This window comes from Zootoca vivipara, chromosome 9 (assembly GCF_963506605.1).
Source record: "Zootoca vivipara chromosome 9, rZooViv1.1, whole genome shotgun sequence".
Taxonomy (NCBI): Eukaryota; Metazoa; Chordata; class Lepidosauria; order Squamata; family Lacertidae; genus Zootoca; species Zootoca vivipara.
Genome location: NC_083284.1, coordinates 76,660,737 through 76,675,774, shown reverse-complemented (window position 1 = coordinate 76,675,774; position 15,038 = coordinate 76,660,737). Strand labels below are relative to the sequence as shown.

At 43.8% G+C, this 15,038-nt stretch overlaps 1 protein-coding gene across 5 annotated transcripts in view; it reads left to right on the top strand.

Moving 5' to 3' along the window:
• Nucleotides 1-15,038, top strand: part of SCAPER (S-phase cyclin A associated protein in the ER) — a 198,242-nt gene that overhangs the window by 145,792 nt on the left and 37,412 nt on the right. For all 5 annotated transcript variants that reach the window (XM_035112175.2, XM_035112172.2, XM_035112171.2 and 2 more), the window contains 2 exons: nt 5,023-5,252; nt 13,863-14,018. In XM_035112175.2, coding sequence (XP_034968066.2) covers nt 5,023-5,252; nt 13,863-14,018 — 386 coding nt within the window. The remainder of the gene's footprint in view (nt 1-5,022; nt 5,253-13,862; nt 14,019-15,038) is intronic.

Sequence of the window (15,038 nt, the reverse complement as noted above, 5' to 3'; positions counted from 1 at the left end):
TGCAGACTGAACAAAATTCCCTGTCCTTGCTTTGCAGTAGGACTGCAGATTCACAGGGAAAACTATGAACATTAAAGCTGCATCTTGATCAAAAAACAGCAACAGGGACATCAACAATTCAAACAGAAAAATTAAAATGGTCATTTTTTGTTTTTGTTTTGCAAAGTGCTTCCTCAAAAAGTGTTGACTCATTCCAAAAGTGTTGACTAATTCCAAAAGAATGTGTATCTCAACTTCATATTCCCTTGGTTTCACTTGAGATTGTTTTGCACTGTCCACTTCCCGGGTAGGATGACATTCAAAGAACAGCGTCTAGTGGGACAGTGGTGAAGTGTATTGGTGTGCTGCTGTGTTTTAGTGCTACTTTCTGTTTACAACTGTGGGAGCCAGTAGCATTTTAAAGAATACTGGCCTTTAAAACAGGATTGGTTCCCCAAGCGCAAACAGCTGCCCTCCCCAAAGCTGCTCCTTCTAGCCTACAATAGCAGTTGTGAGGCTGTCTTTACTGCAGACTCCATTCAAGCACTGCAAAACTGTTGCTCCTCAACACCTGCTCAAGCAAACTGGTTATGCTCAGGGGCACACAAAAACCAAGAGAACAGGTTATCTCTTCTGTTCTGCTGCAGTTTCTCATTATTATTATTATTATTATTATTATTATTATTATTAAGCAGGTACTGTATTACGACTTCAAAATTTAGCAAGAAAAAAATGTCAAACCTATGAGAGAAACACAATAAAGTATTATAGGCAAAACTGTTCCTGCCACTGCTGAGAAGAATTGTGCAAAGAGCACAATTGTGGCCCAGAGTCATCCTGCCTTGATGGTTGCTGCTGTCCGTGATTCTCAGCTGTGGATTGAACCAGCCAAGACAGATTCAAAATGGTCTGCAAAGTTTACACTGGAAGCACTAAGCCCATCAAAGAGGATTAGGCCTCCCACCTTTTTAGCATTTACCTGCTGGACTTTCTTGGGTGTCTTTAGGACTGTGCATTAGAATGGAGCAAAGCTCCTAGTCCTGTGAGTCAGTCAATAAGAGCATGCTGAAAACAAATGGGAAGAGCCATCAGTTCAGTTTGCCAGTATATCTCTTTTCTTTCCCATGTCTGGCTTCTGCTTTCTTTACAGAATATGTGTTAGGTTTATTGCACATCATGCGTAGGGGTAGAGGAGGTAGAGGAAAGAAAAGGGCAGGTCCATGGTCCTGAAAATGTAACAGACAAACAAGATGATGGCCCACTTTCATAGAATCATAGAATCATAGAGTTGGAAGAGACCACAAGGGCCATCCAGTCCAACCCCCTGCCAAGCAGGAAACACCATCAAAGCATTCCTGACAGATGGCTGTCAAGCCTCTGCTTAAAGACCTCCAAAGAAGGAGACTCCACCACACTCCTTGGCAGCAAATTCCACTGCCAAACAGCTCTTACTGTCAGGAAGTTCTTCCTAATGTTTAGGTGGAATTTTCTTTCTTGTAGTTTGAATCCATTGCTCCGTGTCCGCTTCTCTGGAGCAGCAGAAAACAACCTTTCTCCCTCCTCTATATGACATCCTTTTATATATTTGAACATGGTTATCATATCACCCCTTAACCTTCTCTTCTCCAGGCTAAACATACCCAGCTCCCTAAGCCGTTCCTCATAAGGCATCGTTTCCAGGCCTTTGACTATTTTGGTTGCCCTCTTCTGGACACGTTCCAGCTTATCAGTATCCTTCTTGAACTGTGGTGCCCAGAACTGGACAGAGAATTCCAGGTGAGGTCTGACCAGAGCAGAATACAGTGGTACTATTACTTCCCTTGATCTAGATGCTATACTCCTATTGATGCAGCCCAGAATTGCATTGGCTTTTTTAGCTGCTGCATCACACTGCTGACTCATGTCAAGTTTGTGGTCTACCAAGACTCCTAGATCCTTTTCACATGTACTGCTCTCAAGCCAGGTGTCTCCCATCCTGTATTTGTGCCTTTCATTTTTTTTGCCCAAGTGTAGTACTTTACATTTCTCCTTGTTAAAATTCATCTTGTTTGCTTTGGCCCAGTTGTCTAATCTGTTAAGGTCATTCTGAAGTGTGATCCTGTCCTCTGGGGTGTTAGCCACCCCTCCCAATTTGGTGTCATCTGCAAACTTGCTCAGGATGCCCTCAAGCCCATCATCCAAGTCATTGATAAAGATGTTGAACAAGACTGGGCCCAAGACAGAACCCTGTGGCACCCCACTAGTCACTACTCTCCAGGATGAGGAGGAGCCATTGATGAGCACCCTTTGGGTTCGGTCAGTAAGCCAGTTACAAATCCATTGAATGGTAGCATTGTCTAGCCCACATTTTACCAGCTTCTTTACAAGAATATCATGGGGCACCTTGTCAAAGGCCTTGCTGAAATCAAGATAGGCTACATCCACAGCGTTCCCTTCATCTACCAGGCTTGTAATTCTATCAAAAAATGAGATCAGATTAGTCTGACATGACTTATTTTTCAGGAACCCATGCTGACTTTTAGTGATCACAGAGTTTCTTTCTAGGTGCTCACAGACTGTTTGCTTAATGATCTGCTCTAGTATCTTTCCTGGTATTGATGTCAGGCTGACTGGGCGGTAATTGTTTGGGTCCTCTCTTTTCCCCTTTTTGAAAATAGGGACAACATTTGCCCTCCTCCAGTCTGCTGGAACTTCGCCTGTTCTCCAGGAATTTTCAAAGATTATTGCCAGTGGTTCTGAAATCACCTCTGCCAGTTCTTTTAATACTCTTGGATGTAGTTCATCTGGCCCTGGAGACTTGAATACATCTAAACTAGCCAAGTATTCTTGTACTACCTCCTTACTTATTCTGGGCTGTGTTTCCCCTGCTGAATCATCTGCTCCATATTCTTCAGGTCGGGCGTTGTTTTCTTTCTTGGAGAAGACTGAGGCAAAGAAGGCATTGAGGAGTTCTGCCCTTTCTCTGTCCCCTGTTTGCATTTCACCATCTTCTCCTCTGAGTGACCCCACTGTTTCCTTGTTTTTCCTTTTGCTACGGACATACCCATAAAAGCCCTTTTTGTTGCTTTTAACCTCTCTGGCGAGCCTGAGTTCATTCTGTGCTTTAGCTTTTCTGACTTTGTCTCTACACGTGCTGGCTATATGTTTGAATTCCTCTCTGGAGATTTCCCCCCTTTTCCATTTTTTGTACATATCCCTTTTAAATCTTAACTCAGTCAAAAGTTCTTTAGATAGCCACCCTGGCTTCTTTAGGCACCTTCCATGTTTCCGTCTCATTGGTATTGCCTGAAGTTGTGCTTTTAATATCTCCCTTTTAACAAACTCCCAACCATCATGAACTCCCTTCCCTTTTAGTATTACTGTCCATGGGATTTCACCCAGCGTTTCCCTAAGTTTTCTGAAGTTGGCTTTCTTAAAGTCTAGAATTTGGACCTTAGTATGCTTGGTTGCTCCTTTCCGCTGGATAATAAACTCCAGAAGAGCATGGTCACTCCCACCTAATGATCCTGCCACTTCTACCCCACTAACCAAGTCATCACTATTGGTTAGGACCAGATCTAAAATGGCTGATCCTCTTGTTGCTTCTCCCACTTTCTGGACAATGAAGTTGTCTGCAAGGCCAGTGAGGAATCTGTTCGACCTTATGCTCTTGGCTGAGTTTGACATCCAACAAATATCAGGATAGTTGAAATCCCCCATTACTACTATCTCACTTCCTTTGGAATGCTTGGCCATCTGTTCCAGGAAGGCATCATCTGTGTCATCAGTTTGACTTGGGGATCTATAGTAAACTCCCACAATGAGATCACTGTTGTTTTTCTCTCCCTTAATTTTGACCCAGATACTCTCAATGTATACTATAAATAAGACAGTATTGTAGATGATAAAAATTAAAAATTTTCTTACCTACACTAATGATGGCCTTGTTTGGATGGGGGGCTTTTATCCATTTCCACAGCCACACAATCAATAAATCAAAAACAAAAACGCATAATAAATAGCCAAAACAAAAGCACCAAACTTAATCCGTTCCGGAAGTTGGTTTGCTTCCGAAATGTTTGAAAACCAAGACGCAGCTTCTGATTGGTGCAGGCGCCCCGGAAACAATAGCCGACAGCTGCATCAGGCGTTCAGCTTCCGAAAAACGTTCCGGAAAATGCAAACCAAAACACTTACTTCCAGGTTTCCGGCGTTTGAGAACCAGGGCGTTTGAGTACCAAGGCATTTGAGAACCAAGGTACCACTGTACAGAGAATGCTTGCTGTGCTAATGACCTTCAAATTGTAGCATCTTACTTGCTAATTAAATAGGTACACATGTTTTAAATACATTCCATCTACCTAGGTAGAGGATCAAAATCACCAGGCGTGAATTACTCCAGGCTGTGTAAATTACTGATGCAACACAGTATTCTTTCTTCAACTGAACTTGAATAAGTAGCTGAAGACTTCTCACTTCCTAGCTTGGCTCGTTACCAGGAACAGACTATTACAACGGATTTTAAGTAGCAACTCAAGGCACAGAGCTGATGAATAATAAAAAAATGTGCATGTTCTTCATTGCCAAGTGTTACCATATTCCCACGGAGAGAGATACAGCACTCAACTATGGGGCAACTGCACTTTATGATTCCACTATGGTACAATAAAGTGTAAATACCATTTTTTTTAAAAGTGAAATCAATTTGGAGTTATCATTAATTTCTGAGTTTAGAAAGCAGCCTTATTTGTTTTGGTATTCATTCCAAAGTTCCCTGGAGTCAACCTTTTTCTTCCTAGAATGATACCCAGCTCTGGACAGTGTTGAAAGTCTGCCACTTAAGACACATCTCCTTCTGTTTATCTTCATCCTTATTATTACTAATGCACTCCTTAAAAGACTCTGGGGCGACTCACCTCCCCAACTGGAGTGCATCCAGAGGCAGGCGACCAGGATGAAGTCCTGGGCGGAACTGTTGAAAGAATTGAAACAAATAATTTGGAAAATGGAGTGGTGGTGTTTTCTTTTTTTAATAATTTATTTTGCTTTGATATATCTGTGCAGGTTTACATTCCAGATGACCATAATGCTACCTTAGGAAGAACTGCCAACAAGCAAGTGTTTGAAGGTGTAACCACTGGAGTTCTAAGAATCATAGCTGTGGTGTTCGGGTGCCTGATCTCCAGTATACCGTATGGGAACAAACAGATCTGTGTGCCAAAATTCATTCAAGAACCAAAGAACAAGGCCACACAAGCGGAAGCCTTTAACAGCAGGATTCAAGATCTCATTAGGTAAGAAAACGACTGGATGTCTTTAACCTCTTCATAGGGGAAAATGAAAGATCAAGTCCTCTCCATCAACCTGGCTGGAGTGAACTGCCATTTGGCTCCTCCTCTTCCGGATTAGTCTCTACCCACAGTTTCCCCACCATGCTGCATCCAAGGGAAAGGGGACGGCAGCAGGGCCCCCTCTCTTGGCTGAGCTGTGACTAGGAGTCCTTTGACCCCTCCCCTCCCAGAACCACCTCCTGCAGTGGCCATGGTGCCTGAGCAGGTTGGTTGTCCTGTTCCTTCCCTTCCTCTTTTCTCTTTCGTATCATGTTAAGGGTGAACCATCTTGAGTGCAATGGCTGATAGAGTAAATAAATAAATGCTGAAGCCATCTATTGGTTCATCAGATGTATATCCTTCCTTCCTTGACGGCCATCTGTCAGGAATGCTTTGATGGTGTTTCCTGCTTGGCAGGGGGTTGGACTGGATGGCCCTTGTGGTGTCTTCCAACTCTATGATTCTGTGATTCTATTCTATGATTCCCTATATGGCCCTAGATCCCAAAGATACATAACAAAATAAGACATCATCTATTAAAACCCAACATTAAAAACACAATATAAACAAAATACATGTTAGCAAAATACATGTTAAAAACGTCATCCATCTTCAACGGCCTGAGTAAGGATGTGCATACTTGGCCACTGACTAAAGTTAATAATGTTGGTTCCAGGGGCATCTCAAAGGAGATCATTCCAGAAACATGAAGATCCACGAGGATCTGTGCCAGTAATCTTCCGGTGCTGATTTTTATTGTGCTGATTAATTAAAGCTTTAATTTGATGGTAATTTTTTTGTGAGCCCACGTGAAATTATGCAGATTCAGGAGGATCCATTCTAATTCTGCTGGATCCAAATTTTACACAGACCTTTTCTCAAAATTCCAAATATGCCCAGGGAGGTAGGCAGCCCCTAAAGACATGGCATATTCGGCATGAGACTAAAAGGGAAGGGAAATCAGTTGTCTGGTGCATGAGTTGGATGGTGTGGAGAGCATCCTGCACATCATCTTTTGTCTGTTTCCTCTCTGAATAGGATTCTGGGGGAGTGCTCCCAACCCCACCCAAATATTTGTCTTTCTTTTGTCTTTGTCATCTGTCTTCCACCTTCTCTGGAAGATGCGTTAAAGGATACATTTAATTTTTCAAGGAGATTTCCCTCTTCTCTTAATAAATTACCTTTTGCCATGTCTTCAACCCCACTCTGCCCCTTGCACTGACCCTGGCCTTCCTTTTGCTCTGACCTCTGGCACTAGATGCACTTGAAATTCCTTTCTCAATACATTAATTTCTAGATGGCAGGAACTGCACTTGAATGCACAGCTCTTTATCTTTCTGTATTTTATCTACATCCTTTCTTATGTGCTATACCATTTTTATTTAAATTGGCACTTTTGCCACCTCTTGCTGTTTTTCCAGATAGACGCAGGGGTATTCCTTCTTTACCTTGGTGCATGTGGAGTGCTTTTCTAATGCAGTGCAAGATGACTGGGTGTATAAGACGACCCCCCACTTTTCCAGTTAAAATATAGAAGTTGAAATATACTCGCCATATAAGACTACGCAGAAGCAATTCCCGGTGCCAGAAATCTGGGGCGCCAGAAATCGCTTCTTCTCGGACATGCGCAGAAGCGATTTCCAGCTTCTGGGCATGGGCAGTGCGGCAACAGAAATTGCTTCTGGACATGCGCTGATGCCATTTCCAGCTTCTGGGCATGCCCAAAAGCCGGAAATTGCTTCTGGGCATGCGCAGATGCCATTTTTGGCACCACTCGGCGAGTCCCCGCGCCGTGCTGCGCTGGTGCAGCGTGGTGCAGCACGGGGACTTGCCAAGCAGGCAGCTGGGTGACCGGGCGGCTCATGGCTGGATAAAGGGCCTCCGTAGGCACAGCACCGCTCCTGGTGAGTGGATGTACTATACTTGTACAGCGCCAACCTTGCTGTTTTCATACGGTCACCACATACCACGGGGATGCGGCCGCAGCCATTTTTTAGCTCCCCCCACCGTATGCGGCGACCGCAGATTCTCCAGTCCAGTTATACCCGGCGTATAAGATGACCCCCGACTTTTGAGAAGATTTTCCTGGGTTAAAAAGTCATCTTATACGCCGAAAAATACGGTACATTTTTTTAGATTTGCCTTGAGACAATCTTTAAACCTCTTTTGTTGACCACCAGCATTACGCTTTCCATTTTTAAGTTCTGAATAGAGTAGTTGCTTTGGAAGACGATCATCAGGCATCCAAACAGCATGACCAGTCCAACAAAGTTGATGTTGAAGAATCATTGCTTCAACACTGGTGATCTTTGCTTCATCCAGTACACTGGCATTAGTTTGCCTGTCTTCCCAAGTGATGTGTAAAATGTGGCCTTTACTGTGATGCCAGAATATGCTGTACCTCTTGAGATGGGAGTGCCAAGCAGTTGAAAAGACAAAAGAAGCAAGCAGCTATAAACCATAGTTCAAAAAATGATTTCAATTCTAAACGATGGTTAATGCAAAACATGACTTGGAGAAATGTCTGAACTGCGTAGAGAAATAAAATGAACACTTAGGCAAAGAAACCAGGAATCATAGCCCTTATGATACACAGCTAGATCATGTATTATTACTTCCTTAATTAATAAATTAATTGATATTTTATACATTTTAAAACCACACTTTAAAGTACTATGTTACCCATTGTTCCACATTATTTGTTACATTTCTAATTCTTCTCTTTCTCAAGGTTTCTAACCATCTCTTAAATAGAAAACACTAAAATGTTATATTGAATTTTAAATTACCCCATTAAAATTATGAGGGTGACTTTCCTCATTTAGGATTAGGGCACTGAAAGGCATTCAGCTTTTATATGTCACTGACAATGTGAAGATTTCCATTTTAGAAAGTGGTTCTCTTTTACAGATCTATTAAATTAGATTCCATGATACATCTGCACCTAGCATGACTTGTCACGAGAAACATATACAAAGAACTTGCTCACTTAGCCTCCTGAACCAAGTGTACTGGATTTGACCTTCATAAAATCAGCGCCCAGCACTAGAACCAGGTTGATTTGTGCACAACACCTTGAGTCTCTTGGACATGGGTTGGCAAACTAAGGTCCGCGGGCCGGATCAGGCGCAATTGCCTTCTGGATCTGGCCCGCGGACGGTCCAGGAATCGCCGCATGGATTGCCAGTGCAGGTGTTCTTCCCCTCTCTCTCCCTCTCCCTCTCCCTCACATGGTGGTGGCAGCGCCTCCTCCCTCCCTCCTCCTGGTTTCTCCCTGCCCTGCCTAGAGGAGGAAGGGGGTTGGGCTTTGTTGGTGCCAGCAGCAGCAGCGCTTGAGCAGCAGCCATTTTAAGAAGCCCGTCTCCAGAGTCCTTTCATGTGCCGCTCATCATCCCTCCGCTGCCGCCAGCCCCTGCTGCTCGCAAGACAGGTAAGCAGCCACCGGGGCTTATGCTGCTTTTGCATCATTTCCCCCCCCCCAAAAAAATATAGTCCGGCCCCCCACAAGGGCTGAGGGACAGTGCACCGGTCCCCTGCTGAAAAAAATTGCTGATCCCTGCTCTTGGACATCCTAGAAACATCGTTATTGGCTGTTTATATAGATCTTGGGCCCACCCTATCCTTTAGGCTCCCAAGGAGATAACAGAAACAAACAAAAGCAGACAAAACAGAACATCACATTAAAATATCATTAAGTTCATCATCTTGCTGTTAACCCTGAAAGCCTGTTCCAACCAACAGATTTTACAGTGCTTTTGAAAGGTTCTCAGGTAGGACTTTGGTGAATGTCCAGCCCAAGGGTGCCCGACCTCTGGCTGCCCAGATGTTGCCGGACTTGAACTCCCATCACCCCAGCCACCATGAACAGAGTTAATGAAGTTGTAGTCCATTAGCATCTGGGAGACCACAGTTTAGCCACCCCTGGCGGGGGGGATTGCATAGCGAGGGGAGGCAACTGAGGGCCAAAGTGGGGATTCATGAGCCAGTTGTTACATTTTTGTCAAAAACAGCTGCTGGGGACTATAGAACCTGCTCTCTTGGAAGGCCGTGAAGGTCCATTGGATGGCTTTAAAAGAGGATTAGACAGATATGTGGAGAATAAGGTGACCATGGGCTAGCAGCCATGACGGCTCTGCTCTGCCCAGTTGCTGGAAACCACAGGAGGGGCAAGTACTCTTGCTCTGGTTTTCCACAGACATCTGGTTGGCTGTGGAACAGGATGCTAGACTAGGTGGGCCATCTTATGTTCTTATCCCAGCTGGGGCTGGGGCTGCAAGTCTTGGGGAGAGAATTAATGACTCTCCCACATCACTTCCCCAATGAAAACCAGCCCACTGAAGCTGCTCTTTACTCAGGGGAATGAATAGGTACACTGGCATTTTTTCCAACTGGGCAAATAGTTTGGGCCTGGGGTTCATTGGGTTAATGGCATTGCAGGGAGGTTAAACCCAAAAGCACTGCAATGCTGATGTGATGGGGAGAGTGGCTGCTTTTTTACAAAAATATAAAGCGACGGGCCATTCAATCACAGATCTTTATTGGATTGCCTAGCCTTGTAATTAAGCCCACAGAAGTTATTAGCTAGCAGTTTTGTTTTATTTTTACTAGCCCTCAAAGAGGCTAGTAGCTTGCCTTTCTATGCTGGCCATGCAGGAGTGGAAGCCAGGTTAGCAGTGCAGGTGATCCATCCCCTCTCCTCCAGCTCCCTTACTCACATGCATGGAATTTCATTCACTTGATTGCATGGAATACCTGGTTGCCAGTGCCTGCCAGGCTAGTGTTTTAATACAAGACTTCCAGAGGGGCTGTGTTCATGCAGTTGATGACTGAGGTCCACTGATAGAATATGCCAGGATTCACAAGCAAGGACTGCTCCCTAAACGCGGCAGGAAATGCTCAGTACACACAGTTCCTAGGGCACAGAGATTCTGCTGTTGCTGAAGCAGTGGGTGATTTTCCTATCAGTGCAGATCAGAAAAGGATGGTGCATTTTAGAACAATTGATATTAAAGCACGTTTGTCATCCAGTTTAAAATTAGTGCATTTAAATAATGTTGAGATTTGCCATAAAAGAAGGCTGATTTGAGCTGAAGAGGAAAGCTGCAGGAGGAAGGCAAAGCCAGTGGCTGCTGTAGATCCAGACCTAGTTCCTTTCTGCTACCTTTGTATATGTATCAATGCTCCCTTTCCAAATGGGTTTTTCAAAGAGTGTGACATTTCAGGCTCTTGCAGTCTCCAACTAGGAGGTCTGCTTATGGATACTTTTACCCTGCTGACACCTGGCACTGACTAGGCTGAGTGCATGAGTGCATGCTTGCGCCACCAGCTCCCCACCAGCTCAGGTGATGCCTGAGAAGCAAGCCGAGACTTTCACCAGAGATATTTTGAGGGATCTGATTCCAACAGGGGAATGAAAGGCATGGTGACAAGGCAACAGGACAGCGGGAAGGAATCTCTAACAGGCAGGATGGTATTATGAACAGCAGCTATTCTCCTCTTAATCACGTCACTGTGTGTTCATTGCTCATCCGTGGAGAATTTGCACATACCACATAAGCAGGACTCATAAAGAGAAGAAAGCCTGACAAGTGTATCAGCAGGGGAATGGGGCATGAATGTGTTTATTAATCACTTCTTACAGATTTTTCTAGTCTATCTTTCCTCATAAAGATCCTAGTAAATAAATAAAAGTAAATATATAAATGGGGAATATGAGAATAGGGAACCATTCACACACGATTTCTGCCATTATTTGCCTCCCAGCTTTCCTCGACACAGGCCAGCAGCCTATGTGGTTCTCCCACCACCCTTTTCTCCTCACAACAATCCTACGTGGAGGATTAGGCTGAGAGATGGCAGTTGGCCTAAGTGAGGAAGTGGGCCTGGTCTTTCTGCTCCTAGTCCAACACTAACCACCACACTGCAACAACACCTTTCCTCTTTAGAGAAATTGTAGCTATTATTTTCCTACACTTCTGCACCCCTATGAATAGCTTCATCAAAATGACTGTAGCATATCACTTCAAGAGATGACTAAAAAGGTTGTGGGAAGCTAATGAATTCTTGTCAGATGAAGGGCTTTCTAGGAGAACAAAAGCTGATAAGAGAATCTGCCGCTGTATCCATAAGTGCCATCATTTTCCCCATAGGTGCCTCCCTCCCACATCAAACCCTTTGTTAAATGCCCTGCTTCATGCTCAACCAATGCAAGGGGTAAGTAATGATGTCAGCTAGAAGCAGGGCTTTCTTGGTGGCTGCTCCCAGGATTGCGGCTTAGCACCTCTAACTAAACCAGTGTTTCTCAACCAGTGTGCCTCCAGATGTTTTGGGACTACAACTCCCATCATCCCTAGCTAGCAAGACCAGTGGTCAGGAATGATGGGAGTTGTAGTCCCAAAACATCTGGAGGCACACTGGTTGAGAAACACTGAACTAAACCCCCTCAGTGTGCCTTTGCTGGCATTCCAGAAGGGTTGTAGACAGTTGAGCCTGAATAGTATTTGCACTATTTTTAATGTGTTTTATGTGTTCTTTTCTATTCAGTTTTTTCCTGTTATTTTAATGAGTTGTCTAGAGAGCACAGGAGGGGCAAGGCAGATTTTAAAAATGCATTTTAAGTGATATTTTTTTATTAGGTTAATTCTCGTAGTCCAGTGCAGATAAATTCCCCTCAGCATCAGGCAGCCTAATTCTCAAATCATTTGTATTGGTAGGAGCACCATCTATATCTAGGAGACTGAACCTGGTGAAATATTTGGAGCATCAGGATTTCAAGGTGTATCTATATCTGCCTTTCTGAAATCTTGTTGCCACAGCCTGAGATAATCTCTGAGTAGAGTGACTTGGTCACTAAAGCACATTGGGTGTTTGATGTTTTCAGCTGTTTCCACATGTTTCTGAAGGCCAAATTGATTCTAAGCTGGCACTTCCTCCTGGTTTGCTCTTGACTTTTGATCCTCTTACATCTCTATTGCAAGGTAATTTGCATCTAACTGATTTCTCCACAGTCCTTTCCTGCAAAAAGACTCCACCTCTCAGACCCCACATTAGTTCTGTCTTCTAGTGATCAGAACAATTTAGGGAGATGGTGGTTGCTTCCAGACAACCTGTTTGTTAAGCATTCACTCTGATTTTTTTTTTGCAGGGAGGTTTTTTATTTGTGAAGGGACGCTTGTGGTGCTGTGGTCTAAACCACAGAGCCTAGGCCTTGCCGATCGGAAGGTTGGCTGTTCAAATCCCCGTGACAGGGTGAGCTCCCATTGTTCGGTCCCAGCTCCTGCCCACCTAGCAGTTCGAAAGCACGGCAAGTTCAAGTAGATAAATAGGTACCACTCTGGCAGGAAGGTAAATGGCGTTTCCGTGCACTGCTCTGGTTTCGCCAGAAGCGGCTTAGTCATGCTGGCCACATGACCCAGAAGCTGTCTGCGGACAAACGCTGGCTCCCTCGGCCTACAGAGCAAGATGAGCACCGCAACCCCAGAGTCGTCCGTGACTGGACCTAATGGTCAGGGGTACCTTTACCTGTACCTTTTTTATTTGTGGGGCAATTAGACTATGTTTTAAGTGTGGGTTATCCTACACTTCCCTTTGCTTCTTCCTGTCACTTTCCATATCACAAACTTTCCAGTCTTTCAGGAAGCAGGTTTGTTGCACAGGTTCTCCCCATCAACTTTACTTCTGCACCTTGAATTTGCCAGCATGTGATTGAAGCAAACCCTTAAATAGCGACAGTCTGGATGCTCCCAAATTTGAATTGTCAGGACAATACTGGCCAACAGCAGCAAAAAGTTAGCAGGGAAAGGTTCAGGAGTCAGTTTTTAGTAAAGGTTATGCCTTAGGATTGATTTGAAATGTCTGCTTTTATCCGTGGGGAAAGGATATTTCTTTGAACAACAAAGAAGTTCATCATTTGTTGTCAGCTAAAAAAGATAGAGAATGTAGAAACTAGACTTGGGGAAGACTGTGTTTTGATCATATTGTGCCTTGTGTGTTTTAGTTTATTTTTCTCATTCTAAACTATTACTTAAATACAAAAGCGATTGTGAATCACTTATTCAGATATAAAAACAAAGACGTCCATTAATCTTGAAGTAATACATTAGGGTCTACAAATATAAAACAACTTGATAATGGCAAAATATATGTGATCGACACAGAATTATTATTATCCCACCCTCATACAAGCTCAGGACAGCTATTAACATTAATTTAAAAATCAGCATAAAAACCACAATTTACAATAAAATCCAGGTACAGTCACCTGTGACAGTCAGTGGTATTCAAGATGAAATAAATGTGTTTTAGACAAATTAGACAACTAGGGACTCTCTCACTATACTCTGAAGGCCAACAAAAATAAGTTGGTCTTAAGATAATGCCTGAATAAATACAGCATGAAAGGCAATCAGATATATACTAAGAGGGAGTTCCATAGATAAGGTGCTGCCACCGGGAAGTCACTGCATTGTATAGTGCTTCCACACTGGGGGAAATTGCCATACTCCTTGGGAATATCACAATCGGGGCACCATGACCTGCTTTAATGCATTCCCCCCCTTCTCTTTCCTTTGCCAGCTATGTGGTCAATATGGGATTAATTGAAAAGCTGTGTTGCTGTTTCCTCTCCGTCCAAGGCCCAATTGATGAAAACCCCAAAATAGCCACTTTCTTACAGAACTCTACAGCAGTACTGCATGGGATGTGCCAGCTGTGTTTGGCAGTCAATGGCAGGTAAGTGGCTGCTGTTTGTTTGTTTGTGTGCCATTATCCTACCCTGGTAGTTTTCAATCATTTCAGTCTAATTCTCAAATCATTTGTGTTGGAAGGAGCACCATTTATATCTGGGAAACGTAACATGGTGAAATATTTGAATTTGGATCCATTCTTTCCCCATCCCCATAGTACAGTGTTTTTTTCAACCAATGTGCCATGGCACGCCTTGAATGATGGTGGGGGCAGTCATGAACAGCACCAGCCTCTGTCCCTCCTTCTTTCCCTCCCTCCTTTTAATAAATAGATTGCGTAGATTATATTAATAGAAGTGGCCACGCATGGCAAAAGCTGCATCACCTGCATCACCTGCAAAGCGCGCCTGACAGGAAATGTAGTTCCCAATCCGCCCCCCTTCTGCCCCGGAGGCCAAAGTGGAGCTGCAGAAAGAATGTACCAGTGGTTGGTCAAGGGAGCCGTGGACTCAGAAAGGTTGAAAACCTCTGCCCTACCCCATTGAAACTTTTGTGCAGGGTGGTGGGGTGGAGTAAAATATGTTTTGCGACCACAAAGATCATTTCAGTGAAAAATGCATCCCTGTTGAGTCCGATAATAATATCAAATACAACTTTTGCAGTGTTCAGAAGATTTCCAACAAGCAGTTTTAAAGAGGATTGAATCCTATCATTCAAAACATTACAACAAAAGAGTCCAAATTAAGATTGTGCCTATTTGATCTGTTATTCCCAATAAATCTAGCCAATATTCTACCAGCTAATTACAATTCCACCAAAGGTGCAAAATATCAGCCTAATCTACTGCACACTTCAAATACTAAAAACTAACAGTTCAAAATAGTCTATTCATTCAAGTTGGAATCCAGTACTATTTTTTAAAAAAACTGATCCTCCTCCTAAGCCAGTGATGGCGAACCTATGACACGCATGTCAGACGTGACACGCAGAGCCCTCACTGCTGGCACGCGCCCCATCGGCCCATTCGTGCTGTTGTTGTTGTCCTCTCCCCCATTTGTTCTCCCAC